At 40.1% G+C, this 17,049-nt stretch overlaps 1 protein-coding gene across 5 annotated transcripts in view; it reads right to left on the bottom strand.

The window, feature by feature from the left end:
* Window positions 1-549: 549 nt before the first annotated feature.
* The window catches only part of ppp6r3 (protein phosphatase 6, regulatory subunit 3), a 36,598-nt gene continuing 20,098 nt past the window's right edge, over window positions 550-17,049 (bottom strand). Inside the window, exons 16-25 of one of the 5 annotated variants that reach the window (XM_084060519.1) lie at window positions 15,670-15,767; window positions 13,017-13,071; window positions 12,355-12,485; window positions 11,424-11,539; window positions 9,831-9,987; window positions 8,791-8,894; window positions 8,306-8,489; window positions 4,620-4,724; window positions 4,085-4,159; window positions 550-2,835 (exon numbers count right to left, since the gene is read on the bottom strand). In XM_084060519.1, coding sequence (XP_083916645.1) covers window positions 2,784-2,835; window positions 4,085-4,159; window positions 4,620-4,724; window positions 8,306-8,489; window positions 8,791-8,894; window positions 9,831-9,987; window positions 11,424-11,539; window positions 12,355-12,485; window positions 13,017-13,071; window positions 15,670-15,767 — 1,077 coding nt within the window. In that variant the 3' untranslated portion in view covers window positions 550-2,783. Of the gene's footprint in view, window positions 2,836-4,084; window positions 4,160-4,619; window positions 4,725-8,305; window positions 8,490-8,790; window positions 8,895-9,830; window positions 10,033-11,423; window positions 11,540-12,354; window positions 12,486-13,016; window positions 13,072-15,669; window positions 15,768-17,049 lie in introns of all 5 variants that reach the window. The other 4 variants (XM_084060520.1, XM_084060517.1, XM_084060516.1 and 1 more) reach the window with 4 other exon arrangements.

Raw genomic sequence — 17,049 nt, 5'->3', positions numbered from 1 at the left:
CTCACTGCTGTGTAAAAAGCGACAGTCTGGTTCCCCCACTACTCAAATGCAGTGACTTTCAAATCTACATCAAATGTGTAGTCCTTTAACCAGTTTAATGAACCATAGGCCTATACGTGGGCTTCTTGCTTTTAGTGAAGTAAAGTAACAGTATCACTTTTTCAAATGATACTTCCATATTCAAAGTTAGGTTATCCTGCAGTTATATGGCATAGTTAAAAGTCCCTATTCAACCACTACCAACTGACTTTTTTTAATGACAGGGCAAAGCCACGAGTTAAACGTGAACATGTTGGTTCTCAGCCCAGGAAAACTTCAGGATCAAGACATAATTCAATAATCCCAATGTTCAGGCAGCAATTTCATTAAACACCGGGGATAAAGAATTCCTATCAGGAAGACATTCCCCAAATTCTGACATTTCATAACTTTGTATTAACTTACTTTTGCTTTCATGAGAAATTCAAGGGACATTCAACTTTATACATGTGCAGATGAACAGCACAGTAGTAACATTGCAGGATATAATCCCAGGTGCAATCATTTTAAATAGATTTTGTGAGTGTTGGAGAAAATCTGTGCACAATGTCTTGTGGAAAATAAATCAACACACCCATCAGAAAAGGTCCTTGGAGCACCTGCAAAGACTTAGCTTCAGAAATTGATACAATCAACAAGGTGAAATTTAATCAATCTGAGAGCAAAAGGGAAAAAAAGATGTGGTACTACGAATATAAATAGTTTATCCCCTTTCCAATGCTGGTACAGATAATCTTTTTATTACAAAAAAAGAATGAATCAATGGCTGATGCATGTTCTAAGCAATGCCAATCATATCCATCATCCCTTCAAACACTCTCACCGTAGGTCAAGAGGTTTGGGTTGAGTGGCATAGGAACAGCAGAGTACAGACCCTTACAAGCCTCCAGAGAAACCAATGATTTAATGAATCAACTCAGGTTTTGTTCATTCTTGCCACTTTGCAACCTAATTGCATTTGGCAGAATGTTTGCTAGAAGGGAACCATAACCGCTGCTACAAAACAAGATCGGAACCATGACAGCAAGTGAAAGCAAGGTATAGACACTTTTGAAGCACAAAGCTTAGAACAGCTAGCCAGGGCAACTCTTAATTGTTCATTTGTAACTGTAGCCCTGTGGGTAAGTCATATCAGTTCACCACCAAGAGCAGAAGGTAGGGGCTAAGGGTACAATATGACAAATAAGCGTTTGTTAGCCCCATTTGGCCATATCATGGACACTATGCAGAGTAAACCCTGGCTAGCCAGGCTTGGACCTGTAGAGGAAACCAGGCTACTAAATAAACTAGTCTACCCCTGTTTGGCCCTTTGGTAGAAACAAAGCAATGAAATATAAGCCCAGTCTTTTCCTTGTTTGGTCCTGTGTTATGAACCAGTCTAGTGACTGTTAAGTCATGCTAGCTGGCAGCTCGTAGCTACGGGAGCCTGTGATTTGCAACAGATTCTCACTCTTGAGATGAATGACCCATTTCCACCTGACATTAAAATCACAATGCAGACCTTGTATTAAGAAGCTTTTTTAGGTATGAATCGAAGCCAGATCCACAAATAGACACAAACATAATTCTGATTCACTTCCACAGGTGATTGTGGAGAATCCAGTCTATTGTCCTTTGTGGGTGTATTTAAACTTTCGCGGCTTAGTGTCTGGACAAAATCTAGTGCATCTTCAGCCTGCATTACGATTTCAATGTCAAAAAGTGAGTAAGCGTAAATGTGGTCAAAAGAAGCATTCGAGACAAAATGGAAATTAGGATTTCTGAGGTCACTGTTGTCAAGAGAGGGTGAACTGAGAGGTAAAACCACATGTACTGTGCAAATTTCCATTTCTAGTTCAGGCTCTAGTGACAGCACATTCCTCTTCTTGAACATCCTTTTAGCAGGGAGATGGGGAAAAATCCCAATTTTCTTGAACGCACCATGCCAGAAGGGGAGAGAAAACATGGGTATGGCTCTTTAGTAACAAAACATTACCATAATCTAACCTTGATAATAAATTAAGTTAAAAACTATACCAAAAAGGCTTGTCAAATCTTGCTCAATGCAGGAGAATACAAGAGAAAAAAACATTTACAAATAATACCTGTGGCAAAATAAACCTTTCGTAGTTTTTAAAAATGTTTAAATTTCATTCGTAGAAGAAGCCGTTTGCTCAGAGATACAGACGAGTGCTGGGTGAAGATTTTATACATCTTGATAGGTGGTTGCCTTTACTCAATTTAAATCTCAGACTGTTGCACAGGATAAATCCACCTAGTAACAACAGCTTATTGGTCAGTTGGGTAACACTCAGAGAGAATTCACCAATCTCCTAAATTCCATTTCTTATCCTCCTGTTATTCATCTTCCCATTTCTGTATACATTAGTTTTTTTATAAAATATTTTATTCATACAATCATTTCTTTAACTATAGCAACATTACTATTTAACTTTGAGTGGCAAGATATCAGTCGCACAGATCATCACCTCATAAGAACAATAGTATAGAAACAAATGCAAAAAAAAAAAAAAAATCTGTATCCATTAGAGTATGCCTCTCATTTCTCTTTTATTCTTTTCAGTTCATTCTGCATCTGTACACCTGTCTGTGTTTGTCTGTGATGAGCCTATGGGAGTATTGCTGGTCCTGGTGGTGGTGGTGTGTGATTGGTGAAGCTCTGAGCAGTGGCCTCAGCTGATTGGCCAGAGGGAGAGCCCTGCTAGGCAGGAACAAACTGGCTGTTGGTTTGCTCAAGGCTAGCCTCACACCGGGCCGTTTACAGCTGGCTCTGAGGACAACGCATTCTGCTCCAATCTTAAAAAGAGAGATAAGGGGGAGAAGACAAAGGTGGAAAGGACATTGGTAAAAAAAAAGTCATAATACAGTACGTTGTTAATTACAATTCTTTCAGCATATCAGCCAGGTTATGATTGTCAAAAGAAAGTTTCGCAAAGGCATCAGCATGATAAGGATCACAAGTGCAGAGCCTACGCGAGTTGAGCCTAATTATGCTTCTATGATTCAATGACAAAGTGTCACCGGCAGCCAAAATTGTCAGTAGACAGAACTTTGCAAGATGTTTTGCATTTAGTTCAACAACAGTGTGCATGGTTACCTTAACAACCAGACACCAAGCCCAGCAGGTTTACAGCAGCCAAACATCTCGTTCTTTAAACCACAAGTAGCCTAGTATTAAGTATCACCGTTGCTATGGCAAGCTTTTCGCTTTCTTTTGGGCCATCCCATATCACTGCTCTGTGACACTTAAGACAGCGTGTGCAACCTGCGTGTGCAACCTGTCAGTCAAGTGTCTGCTCGATGTAAAAACTGTCGAATTTGCATCCTTTTGTCTGCAACATGTTGCACAACACCAAAGCATAAATAAGGCTTAATGCAAGTGATTTTGATTGACAAATATTTACACCAAAGTCAAACCAAATTGCACTTCCTCTTTCAATATGTCCCTCACATGATGTGGCTTGAATTTTGTCCAAAACGGTGCTTCACACAAAGAGAAAATAGTATAAGAGCTGTTTGGAAATGCTTTACATTTTAGGCAAATGAGCCAAGATAGGCAAAGGATACCAAGCCCATACTGTATATGCAAACAATACTAGACAGTAGTGCCAACCAAGTTTTGTAATTCAAAAAAATTGGGGGAAAAAACGTTGCAGTACAAGCTGTATTATATATTGATATAACTACTTAAACAGGGGAACACCCCTGTGTTTTGTTTTTTATAATGTCTATTTGGATGTTTCTGTGCTGGTGACAATGTAATACATTTTCCCCACTGTAGTACCGAATATTGTCATTTTTCAAGGTATTGTATAGCAGTTAAGAAATTCCATTATGGTGACAACCCCACCAGCTTACTATTGACATGTTTTAGACAGCCTGGTCACAGCAAACCCTCTATGACTATGCCACACAATTAATCATTGTTTAAGGTTGTGAGCAACAAGCTGCAGTACAACCAATTCAATAATAATGTAACCAGCAGGATATTGAACACTGCCCAAGGAAGGTCATAGAGCAACTGTGTGCATAAGAAGGAACCTACTTGGCATCCTCCATAGCAGACTGTTCCTCAAGAGGGCCGTTAGGGACTTCTGTAGGGGACCGACACTTCTCAGCGCTTGACCAAAGTAAAAGATGAGATAAATTAGTATAAATATAAATAATCGTTGTCATGCTTATTTGTGTCACCCTAATGTACTCTTAACATTTTTACTTAACCCATTCAATCCGGGATCGCATCTCTGTCATATTAGATTTCTTTGGCTATTCAAAAATAGCAGATATACAAGGTTGAATATATTTTTAAAAGCGAACATTTGTAACTCAAATCCTTGCTTCTGGGAGTCCCTGGAACAAAATTGAGATTTATTTTATTTATATTTTTTCCCCCAAACGGTTAGGATTTAGAAAACATTTTTAGTATCGGCCTCAGGTCTGAATGGGTTAAGACTTCTAAAGTAGGTGTTACATAATTATGAAGAAGAAAGCATACTGAGACAAGAATTCACAGAGGTTATGTATTATGGTAATTAACAGTGTTAAACATTCCAACTCTGGTGGCACGTGTGGTGACTGACCTGGTTTTAGGGCAGCCGGTCGAGGCTGGGCTGCTGACGGACGGGCCCGTTCTCTGCTGCTCCCCACACTCCCCTACCTCTGGCGAGCAGGGCGATTCATCATCACTGGAACAGACACACAGCAAATGTACAACTCAATGCTTTTCTGATGTCACTCGAATTATCCCCTTCCCCAAGGCAACACCCAATAAAACACACAGAGAACACATACACACACACATAGATGAAACATAGATGCATGCTTGATGGGATAACAGATCACATCAAAGTAACACAAGAGGAAAACATAGGTGGGAGTTGTGTTGAAATGGGGGACGGGTGCTAAATACATAAGATGCAGGCAAAGCATCAAAATGTACAGCAAATGGAGAAAGAGTTGTCTTTTTTTTTTTATTAGCTGTATCGTCCTGCTACTTTACAGCTACAGCACTGCTGTTTAAAGTGGTAGGCAGGTTCTACACACCGTTTTGGAAAATGATTGGACCAAAGTCATCGTTGCCAGCCGTCAGTCTTGCTTTGTGTCAGAGAACCACCAAGAAGCTCTTTCGGGCCTAGTCAGAATCCAAACATCCACCTAAAACCCACATTCAATATTTGGCTTTCGACAGTTACAACATACTCAGGGAAACTAACAATAACATAATGAGCCATTGTTATTTTTAATCCAGTATCCTACTTCTGAACAAGATCGTACACAAATTTGGAAATCTCATGGACAATCCAATAACAAATGGGAGTAACAGAGTTTAAGGGCCCATTTACACCAGACATGACGAGTATAATACAAAACAAAGGTCATCGCTTCACTTTCGGCCCTATGTTAACGGAAGGCTGTGTTCCCACCAGCTGTGCCGCAAGCACTTTTGTCACTTTAGATTTCTTTCACTATTCAAAAATAGCAGATATACAAGCTCATAGCTTCTGGGGGGTCCCTGGAACAAAATAGTTCGGTGCCGCGCTATGAGCTTGTATATCTGCCATTTTTTAATAGCCAAAGAAATCTAAAATGACAGATGAGTTGCTGGATTGAATGGGTTAAGGTTCATGAGCAAGGACAACCTACAGGGTTACCTCATAGACTGTAAAAAAATATATATATATATGGAGGAAGGGAACGGTGACTTCACCCATTGGTTTCTACAGACCCGTTATGAAGCCACTTTTCCGGCGAATTCAAATCCACCATCTTGGAACTTCCGGTTCACGAAAAACAACCAAATGCTATTGGCTGGAAGGGCAGCGAGGGCCGGTCTTCACTCGGTAGAACCAGTAGAAGCCCTAGCCTAGAAGCATACCCTACTTTATCGTAATTAAAGGGCCCATAATTTATTAAACGCATATCATAATTGAAAAAAGAATGAAAATGTTTATATATGAAAATGTTTACTTTCTAAAAGGTAATAAAATGAAGTGTAAAGTCCAGGCCAAAACCTTATTCACTTGAATGGAGTGATAGTGCTTCTGCAGCCAGCAGAAGGGGAAATAGCGACATATCTGCTGGGCCATTAATGGGAACTGCAGGCTTAAGAAATCACTTCCTGGGCTTCAAATCCAGCGGAGCTTCCTTGCCCCCTGGGCTACCTTTGGTGACATTCAATAAACAGAAAGTGGGCAATGGGGCATGGCCCAGGTGGATCGACCAACAAATTAGCGTGACCTAAGTTAATCAGTTCTTTCTTGCTCCATGACAAACCTTTCCTCAAAGTTTCATGGTCTTACGTGAATACATTTAGAAATGATGCACCTTTTGGTGATAGGCCATTATAGGCTGCATCCTCCTGACAATGTGCACTGAGAGTTCCATTGCAATCCAGTGTGTAGTTTTAACCACTTAAACTCCATATGGTTGAGCGGAGTCCCTCAGGGCTCTATGCTAGTGTATTTTCAGTTTTCTGTTACTGTGGGGAAAGCTTTCGCTGAAAATAGCAGATCGACAAGCTCGCACCGCGTCACAGCTTGTGATCACCAGTATTGGTCCCTCACAGATGTATCTGCGCTGTGAGCTTGTAGCTCGACTATTTTAGCTACATTTGCGCAACACTGTCAAAAGACAAAGTTGGGTATTATTTACCAACAAACCATTGAAATACGGAGATACGGTTTCTGCCTGACTATATATGATAATATATGATCATGATAATATATATGAGTGTGTGTGGGTGTGTGTCAATGAATTGTGGCCAATATATCGATATCTGAATTCTGTACTCCACAATACCAGTGTCGGCCCCGAAAGTCTAGTATCAGCGCTCTAACCAGAATCCAATACATAGGGTACAGCGTGAGAAAATAAGGTAATCAAAGGCAAATTAGATGAGCCCTTTGACTCTTGGACCTCAACCCCATTTGTCAGGTAACCCCATTGAGGCAGATACCAAGGAAGTGACAAACTAATCAAAATCTACAACTCAGACTGAGGAATCAGGTGCCAGTTCAGAACAACCTCGGACAGCAACAAGGTGCCCTCTGGTTTGTGTTAGCTGCCCCCCCAGACCAGTTTATTATAGTAATGACTTTATAAGTTACATAAATAAAAACCTGTACTTTGACGACCTTTGGTAGAAAGACATGCAGAATGGAAAATGGAATAAAAAACAAACAAACAAACAAACAGAGCTGAGATCAAAGAAGACCAAAACTAGGGGGAAAAAAAGTTGGTGGTTGACGTGACAACAAGACTACATCACGGCTGCAGGCTGATCTCTGATTAGCTGTACATACCGATAAGATTTCAACACCCTGAAGAAGACCACACCCACAACGCACAGCAAGAGAAAGAGGAGGGGAAGCTCAGGTTGTAAGTGTCAGTCAAACAATCGATCAGTCATGTCAAAAAGGACGGCAGTTATTTACTGAGACAGACAGACAGCACTATGCAGCATCAGCAGACTCAGGGAGACAGAAGGAGACAGAGAGGGGGGGTTATTGTGGTCTTAGGCCCTCTCAGTTTTACATTCACACTATTCAAGATAGAATAAAGTGGCACCAATAACTGTCACACAGCACAAGTGATAGATTTAGTGGAAAACTGGTCTCAGATAAAAAAAATAATCGATGGTGCTTTGAGCCCATGTATTGCCATCTTAACGTATTTAAAACTGATGTTCAGGGCTTGTAGACGCCAATAGTTTATGATCAACAGGTCAGTTTTAGCTGTAAGCCTGCAAATTCCAGTCAATCACTTTTGTGTTACACAGGGAATTTGAGTACAATCAAAGTCAAAGCCAATTCTGTGTAGTCACTCTGGCTGTCAAACTGGTTTTCAGGAGAGCATAGATAGATGTTCTATATCAGCCACTGGGACTCAGTATACTTTAACAAAGAATAGAGGATTTGTGTTTGTGCAGGTTTGGATTAAAGCACTTTTTAAGCTTCTTAATATGTAAAGGAGAGCACATATTTTGGAAAAGAACAAGAGAATCGAAGACAAAAGGAGAAAAGACAAGGAGAGAAGACAGGAGGCGTGTGGTGGAGTTGAGAAGGAATATTCTCTGCACTTGTCCATGGTCCAGCCCAAATCTTTACCACAACGAGCTGTTAAAGCTTCTGTATGACACTCTAGATTTCAACCTGATCTCCACCTGAGACCGAGCCAGTCTCAGACAACATACCAATATGAGACATATTCTACAGCATTGGTGCTCATAAGAACACTTTGTGGTGTGTCAGTTAAGTAAGTGTCTAACCTCTTGAAGACGGCAGTCTCGGTCTTGGCGTCAACAGTGAGGCTGACTGTTTCTTTCATGGAGCCGTTGATGACCGTCTCCGTAATGCTGCGCTCTTCCTCATCTACGCCAGAGCCAGCAGAGGCTTTTGAGGAAGAGGGGGAAGGGGTAGAAGTCACACCGTCGGTGGGCCAACCGTCACAGTCTGGAGTGAGACAGTTGGATGATAACACAAATCTGAATTAGTTCCTGAAGATTAGATTGTGGATTAAACAACGGATCAAGCAACGTCAGGGATCGAAGCTGACTTAGAGCCAAAGTTGACAGTGAAAAGGAATTACGTTTCTAATCGACTAATCTAACGCATTCCCTTCTGGGATTTAAATAACAGTAATATAAACAAATAAATAGATTGAAATGAACCAGACATAGTCAGCCATGTTTGACTTCACAAATTTGTGTGGTGGACTCAAGTGTATGTATGGGTGTGTGCGCGCACATCTTACCATCAGGCTGCATTGGTGCATTGACCCCTAGAGGGTCCATGGTCTCTACGCTGGTTTCCATGGCTACTGGGGAGTTGCACCTCAGTGGGTCTTTGGGACTGGGACTGAGAGAGATAAAACACAGAATGTCAACTGGAAGGCATAGGTAGAAAATGTACAGGCACGCCCTATTGTACCGTAACAGTCGTTTTATCCGTCGTTTTAAGTTATCCTGCATTTTCTCCCCAACGCTTCATCAATCAAAGAATAGTAACTTTTCTTGTGAACCCAAATTGCAATTATTTCAAAAAAGTTAATAGTTAAACAAGCATATATACAGGGGTAGATTCAGAATGCAGATTCAAGTACACAGTTGTTCCTTAGATTAACATTTTGTTTTCAAATATGCTTTGTATGGTCCTGTTTTTTGAAGATGCACCATTATCAGTCCTCATGAGGGGATTATTAAGGCTCGGCTAACTTGCCCCATCATCAAATATACTGCAAAATGTAGGATGCGTACCAAGCAACATCTCCAGGTGCTCCACTGAGAACTAGACCCTGCATATATACCATGACATGGTAAGAATATAATATTTTTATATTATCATCATAATTGTTTAAAAGTTGTTAGTAGAACAAGCACGTATTCCATAAGATGGTGCGACTAGCTCTTGGTTTACACTTTAATATTTTTAAACCAGTCAAAGAGGCCAAGCTCAAACCCAAGAAATGTCAAGACTTAAGGTCCTTACATACCGGCGAATATAGCGAATATACGCAAAATTCGGACTTGTTCCGAATAATTAAAAGACGCTTTTTCGCTTCGCTTTTTCGCTCCATGTACGGAGCCATTGACTTTATAAGGTTTTTAAAAAAACGCATTATTCGCACGAAAAAAATCGCCCCGGTGTGTAAGGACCTTTAAGCAGAGCTCATTATGCCCAGTGTCATATTGGGTCATGTATCAACCATTAGACAACCATTATAACAGCTACAATCTCTTGTGATAGTCTGGCATAAACACACACACACACACACACACACACGTGTCCTCCTACCTGACAGGGGAGAAGCCAGAAAAGTCGGCCCAGCCTGTCTCAGAGGAGTTGGGGGTGGTGGTAGGAGAGGCACTCCAGGAGGGGTCAGGGAGCGGCGGTGTGGAGGGCGAGGTGGAGGCAGGGTTGCTGGGGCTGGAGGCTGGAGCTGTGGAGCTACCTGTGTCCATGGGGACGTCATCAAAGTTAGCCGTCCACACAGGTCCTAAACAAAACGCGACAGAATGAGTTTCTCCCCGCTGATAGTGTTATGTCTAGGGAAGTGAGGGAGACTGCATTTTGTAACTCAATGCGTTTGGGGCATCTATATTTACTTACAAGTCATTGAATTTTGAGTGCATTTTTATGTATTTATTCTGAAGTAGACCTATACAGTATGTACAGTATAAATATGCACATGTTATATGGAGGCCCATCCATCAGTATTAAAAGCTATGGTATGTAGACAGTGTTGGACAATCATTTGAAAATTATTAATCATGTTTGTTCATGAAGGTATTCTTAATTTGTCATTGACAATTATTAATCATGTTTGTTCATGAAGGTATTCTTAATTTGTCATTGACAATTATTAATCATGTTTGTTCATGAAGGTGTTCTTAATTTGTCATTAACAAGTACTGTGTTGCTGATGTGTCGGCGAGACGCCCCCAACACTTTAGTTATGGAGTTTGCCCTGTCTGAATCTGAATGGAGACGCTGTTACTCTACTACTTTAAAAATCGTTACAAATTGGTCATATTGGAAGTTTTGCTGCTAGCATAAGCCATATGTGTTACACAGTGCTTTCTCATAATTGCCATTTTATTCCCCACTTCATGGTGAATGGTGGAGGAAACCATGTAAGGAAGTGGGGATGTTCCCAGCGATTAATTTCACTTAAATTTAAAGAAAATAATAATAATATTGTTGAAAACTAATGGTTGAAAATTAATTGATTAAAATTAACCAAAAATAGCCAAAACTGAACGCATTTTGATCTATAAGACCAAATCACATTAGAAGAGTACATTATGAGTATATAAAATCCATTTAAAATGCTTATATACTATTGGAATCTTACTCACCTGCTCCCAAAAAAAATTATGCCAGTGTGCCAAAAATAGGTCAAATAAATTAAGCAGACATTCCAGCGCAGGTCGGAGCTGGTCAAAAGCACACTACTGACCAGCGGGGCAGCTCCCCTTCAAATATAACATGCAGTAGGCCTATTGGATTTACAGCCAAACAGTTAACTTGTGATTGAAATGCAGGCCTACTCTGCATTCTCCACCTTCACACCTCAAATATGGGATCTTTTCTTCAAATCGAACGGATCACAGAGGCAGCGTATGATGTAATATGGACGATTCATATTCAGGTTTTTATACTGGATGTGATTTTTCCATTAATTATTATTGTCGTCTCATCTTCCCACCAAATAATAAAAAAGTATTGATAGTGGTACTGATAAAGATTAAGCATCATCAATAATCATAATTTATCAATATAAATTAATGATTCCCAATCCCATGATATGCCTACATTTAAACATTAATGATTCCATCATTTAACTCAAGTTACCCCTCTCTAACCACACACGCATGCTATTCTCACCTGTGTCAACCTCCATTCTGTCATCGGCACTAGGGTTGGAGGCCTCAAATGGATCTCTCTTGACATCCTCTTCCTCAGAGTCTGTGCTCTCCTCACTGTCTGTACTGCCCGAACTCCTTAACACACAACAGACATGCTTGTAGTTAAGTAGTTATCAATACAGATCCACTGTAGGTGTGTAAAAAAAGAAGCATAAACATGTTTTAACATCACAGCTTTTGTCCCTTACAGCATTTGTGAATACTACATCTGTCACCTGGGAGTACAATTACAATTTTGATTGATTGAATACTTTATTAGCAGTTTGCAGAGGTAGTACAGAGGTACAGCTATACAATAATGCTAAAAGGATAACACAAAAAGCCCTGAGGGCTTGTTTCCATTGTGGTCCTGTGTATTCTATTCATCAAGACATACAATAAATCATCAATACTAGGACCAGTAGAAGTATATTTACAGGAAAACTGTGGGGGGTAATTCATTTTGGCAAGCTAGAAAAATAAAATTACTAAGTTATATTAAGTTAAGTTATCGCTTTCCAAACGATCTTTCATGTGATTGACTGAAATAAAGAAAACACACAATAAACATACTATAAAACACAACTAAACTACCTCATATCATTATAATTGAATTTTTCTTTCATATGTGTGCGCTCATGACGTTGTAGCTGGCTTGATATAGTAAAACTACTTCCACATTGACTACAACGAAAGGGTTTAGATCCTGTGTGTAATTACATATTACAATACCATCTGACTACAACGAAAGGGTTTAGATCCTGTGTGTAATTACATATTACAATACCATCTATTTACCTATAATTACATGTGATTTCATGTGTTGAGCATTTACTTTCAGGCGGCAATACATTTGATCTAATGTAATCTAAAGTCAAGGTGTTTGATTGCGAAATTTTGTTGCATTTTACCTTGGACGTCTCGGTGTCTCTGGTGCGAAGGTGACGTCTTTTTCATCCCAGATGTCCTCCTCATCAGAACCAGCATCTTCAAACTGCTGAATCTTCTCCTTACAGCGAGCCTCAAACAGAGCTATGTTTGCCTGGGAAACACACACGGACCATAACCTTATAGACCGATACGTTTATAAGCTTATACATGACATACGTACATGAACAAAATTAAAATATAACCTCGACTTCGAACAGGGCTTATACCTGATTAATACTTCATTGCCGCGCTCCGAAAATAGCCCGTCAACAAGCTCACAATGCATCGCATCGCAGACTTATAGAAGTCTAATATAGAGGCTATTCTAGGAGCACGACACCACGGTACGATGGCAAATGAATTAAGCATTACCGGTCAACATCTAGATGCAGCTGTTCAGTTCCATTACTCATTACTTCAAGCTACGCTGGTAACGTGATACAGAATACACGGCATCACATTTCAATTTGATGCAGTTACATTTCTTGTTTTCTCCTATTGGAATGCTTTGTTATTGTTGCTGTGTTGGCCGCCCACAACTATATGAAAACAAATTATACACAACTTCAATAACAATATATGTTGGCTCATCATTTTCCTATCATTAACACAACGAAATCAGGTTAATAATCAAAATACTTACACTGTCATTTGTATTCAGTGAAAAATTGATGTCTGATATTCTATCAAAGGGAATACTGCAATGTTAAAGAGAACAGAGTTTAATTTAAGTTAGGTCGTTAGGCATCCACATACATGAAAACACACAGACTGTTGCAACTAGCATTAACAACTTCATATTCAACCCCCGCCCCAAATAAAGTGAATAATGTAAAATTCATGGAGGCAAACTTGTGCCAGCCCTGTCCACTTAATCCTACGACCCCCACCTCCATTCATCCCTCCTCACAGCCGCCCAAACTCAATTCTTCCTCCTCCAGTGATATTAGCCCTTACTAAAACCGTGTTCCTCCAACAATTCAAGCCACGTGAAACTTGTCAAGGTTGGAATGTATCAGAGCAATTCCTTGTAGCTGAACTGGCAATAATTTTACACTTTTACTGGCTCTGGGCATAACTGTAGTCCCAGGTTTCCAGAAGGTGGCATAATCATTTCCTGTACCGGTTCAGTGACTGTTCCATCGGTTTGTTTGATTGGCTCTGCAGCAGATCTTTTTTAAGATTATTTTTTTGGGGGTTTTATTGATAGGACTGACAGGAAATGGGGAGAGAGAGAGATGGGGAGTGACATGCAGCAAAGGCCGTCGGGATCGGTACTCGAACCCGCGACACGCTGTCAAGCTACACTGAGCCTAGGTGCCTGGACTGCTACGCCAGCAGTCCAGGCCACTCTGCAGCAGACTTGAATGGGAAAAACAAATGACCACTTCATGTTTCTCATTCAAATCTGCTGCCTTAGCCAATAAAATGAAGCTATGTGAAAATTAACCAGAACAGGAAAACGGGTCTGCCATCTTTTGGAAACCCGGGCGTACAGTTCTGCACAGAGCCTGTTGTTAGAGGGCCTATTACACACATAAACACAATTTTAGATGCTCATTAGTGCAAAAGCCCCCAAAATTATTTACGGTGCTAGGATTTACTTGCGCCACCACACTAACCCACAACCAGAAACCATAGTGCAGACATGACAACTGGGAAGTTAACAACCTTAGGACAGTGACGGAAGAGGCTAAAAACAAATAGAACCAAATTTCCAATGCACCATTTGAGGCTCTGACGAATCCTCTCATCATCATGTACAGTATATTACTAGTGTAGAGCTTCTCAACAACCCATTTGTCTTGACTGCACAGATACACAGATGTGTACCAGACCAACTTTTGCCCCACAAGATGTGAGAAAGCTACTTACTATCCAACACACTAATACACATAATATACTAACTACAAACTAAGTAACCCACAAATTAGTATACAACAAACAAATATGCTACTCAAGGGTTAATGTTATTGCATCTAATTTCCCCCACCCAATTCAAAATCATGTAGTAATATCTTGAATGTGCGATGCATTCAGAACAACTAGCATTGGGATTCTTCCACCATCATTGGCACGTTCAAGTTTAAGAACCGGGACAACGAAACGTGTTCAAGGCCCCAGTTCTGTCTCGCATGACAAAAATGGCCTCTGCTGTCAGAATCGTTCCAATTCTCAGTTATCATGAAGGCTTCAGGAATAATGCAGTGTGTATGTTAATTCTAATCCCCAGATGTACATAGAGTAAGGAGAGAAAGTCTCTTGGACAGTGGCTCGCAACTTCGGTCCTCATAGCCCCTAGTATAGGCGTTTTTCTACCCTGCCAGGTCTAACTAGTCCCTGAACAAAATGCTAGAAAGGATACCAGGTCAATGGAAGTAAAACCCAAGTAGGAATGATAACAGTCAGTACCAGGGCATGTAACACCCTGGTAGGAATGATAACAGTCAGTACCAGGGCATGTAACACCCTGGTAGGAATGATAACAGTCAGTACGAGGACATGTAACACCCTGGAAGGAATGAAAACCGTCAGTACCAGGGGTTCTGACAACCGGAGGTAGGAACCACTGCTTTAGGCCACTTAACCACATGAACCCTAGAATCCCTCTATTATGGGGCAAACATTTGCAGAAAATAGCAAAGCTACAAGTTCGCAATGCGACATGTTGCAAACTCGTAGATCAGCTATTTTCGGCCAAGCCATTTGGTGTTGAGGGGAAAGAAGGAGAGGACCTAGCATAGAGGTCTGGGTGACCCCAGTCAACTAAGTATATAGGGTTTAAGTGATCAAGGTAAGCCCTGGTTAAATTGAAGCAGACAATGGTGGCAAATTCTGAGCCCAGAGCCTTTAAATGAGAAAATCCCAACCCGACTACCCCTCTGTAATAAAGAAAAGGGACAATACCCTAAAAACATAAGTGCTGGACACATGTTCTACACAGAAAGTCATGTAGTATGCTTAACTTGTTTATTATGGCTGCCAGATAATCAAGTATGTGACTAAATGCTGTGGCATTAAGTGGAAGTAATATGCCAGATTTTTAAGATTACCATTCAGTCCAAAAGTACTACAAATCTCAGCAGAACAGCACACATCTTAGAACTCCATGCTATTTATGAGTTCCAAGTGCTGCATTATTTTCTGAAATCATCAAGGGCCATTTTTGGGCAAAAAAGGCACTTACAAATAATTTCAAAGACAGTAATCCCAGCATCTTTAGTATTTTTAGTGTCCTGTCCCTTTAGAGTTACACATTTACACACTAAGCTCAGTCATGCAGGATGAGTACTCACTCCACAACATCGTCCTGATCAGCAAACTCTTCATCATTGAAGCCGAACTGCTCAATAAAATTGGACGTCATTTGTTGCATCTGATAATCAGAAAAGGCCTGGCAAAGCCCAGGACCAACGATAATGATATAGTCTTGGCTCTACAAAAAGCTGGCACTTATTTACAATACAGCAAAGAGGAAGGGTGTATATAATATGCGTTTGTATAAAAAAAACTTTCTATAAATGTGAGCATTACTTTTTGAAATTGTGTTATAGTTAAAACAAAAGCAAACACATGCATTAAGACATGTCACAAAATGCTTCAAGATATTAGTTTCATTTAATAGTTTGTAGCTCTAAACATTATTAGCAAATTATTGTCTCAATGCAAATAAAATTGTTTTTAGATCTACAGAGCTGGATACTATAAAATGTATCAGAGAAGGGCCCATAGTTCTCAGCACATTTCAGGAACTGGAATCCTAATCTATGATCCATTTTGACTCATTAAATGCAAATAATGTAGAGAAAATGGATGAAATGTAGCTGCTCTCAATGTTTGCTTTGAGAATGTAACCACTTCCTTTTTCATTGGCATTAAAGCTGCATTGCATAATTTATTTTAATGGATAAAACGTTATCTTAACCAATCTGTATAAGTAGAGTATGTTAATACAATATAGCTAACACATCTGCAGTGGTTGGAGGTAGTCTCCCTACTCTTCCATTGAGAAATTTAGACCCAGGTGTCAAGTCGAACAGCTACTATTTAACAAGTAGCACCGCCGGAAGCTCATAAGAGCAATAAATCTGCCTTAGCCAAGTGGGGATTCCTTATTGAATGAGCGGTAGATGTTTGGTCTTCTACATGGGAGACCCGGTTCGACTTCTGGAAAGGACATGAAACTTTTGGATTGCAGCTTTAACTGAAAGAGACATTTAAATAGGGGAAGCATGTTTACAGAGCTTTTGTTTACCACAAAGCCTGGTAGGAGCAGTAACTTAAATACATCCACCTTCTGAGAAGACATTCTGAATTACTGTTGTGCAACAAGACAATTGCATACCTTCTTCAGTGGATATTGGATAGTCTACCATGTTTTGAATGGCTTTAGTATACCATCACATTTCTTGTCAAGTAAACTTTTATTACAATGGTTGCTTATAGCATAATATGTCATCTACATTTCCCCCTGTCTCATATGATAGTCACTTCAACTGCTCTATGTATTCAATCCCATCCATGCTACAACTTTTTTTTTTTAATAATCCATAAAACATGTCTCTTTTCCAAACCAATACAAATGCTTCCTTGAGACAACAGAACCTGCATGTCTTAAGCCCAATTTATACATGGTTGCGTGCAGGTGTCACACACTGAGATCTACAAGCTTGCAG

This window comes from Gymnoscopelus microlampas (assembly GCF_963454915.1).
Source record: "Gymnoscopelus microlampas genome assembly, chromosome: 6".
Classification (NCBI taxonomy): domain Eukaryota; kingdom Metazoa; phylum Chordata; class Actinopteri; order Myctophiformes; family Myctophidae; genus Gymnoscopelus; species Gymnoscopelus microlampas.
This window is presented reverse-complemented; position numbering and strand designations above follow the sequence as displayed.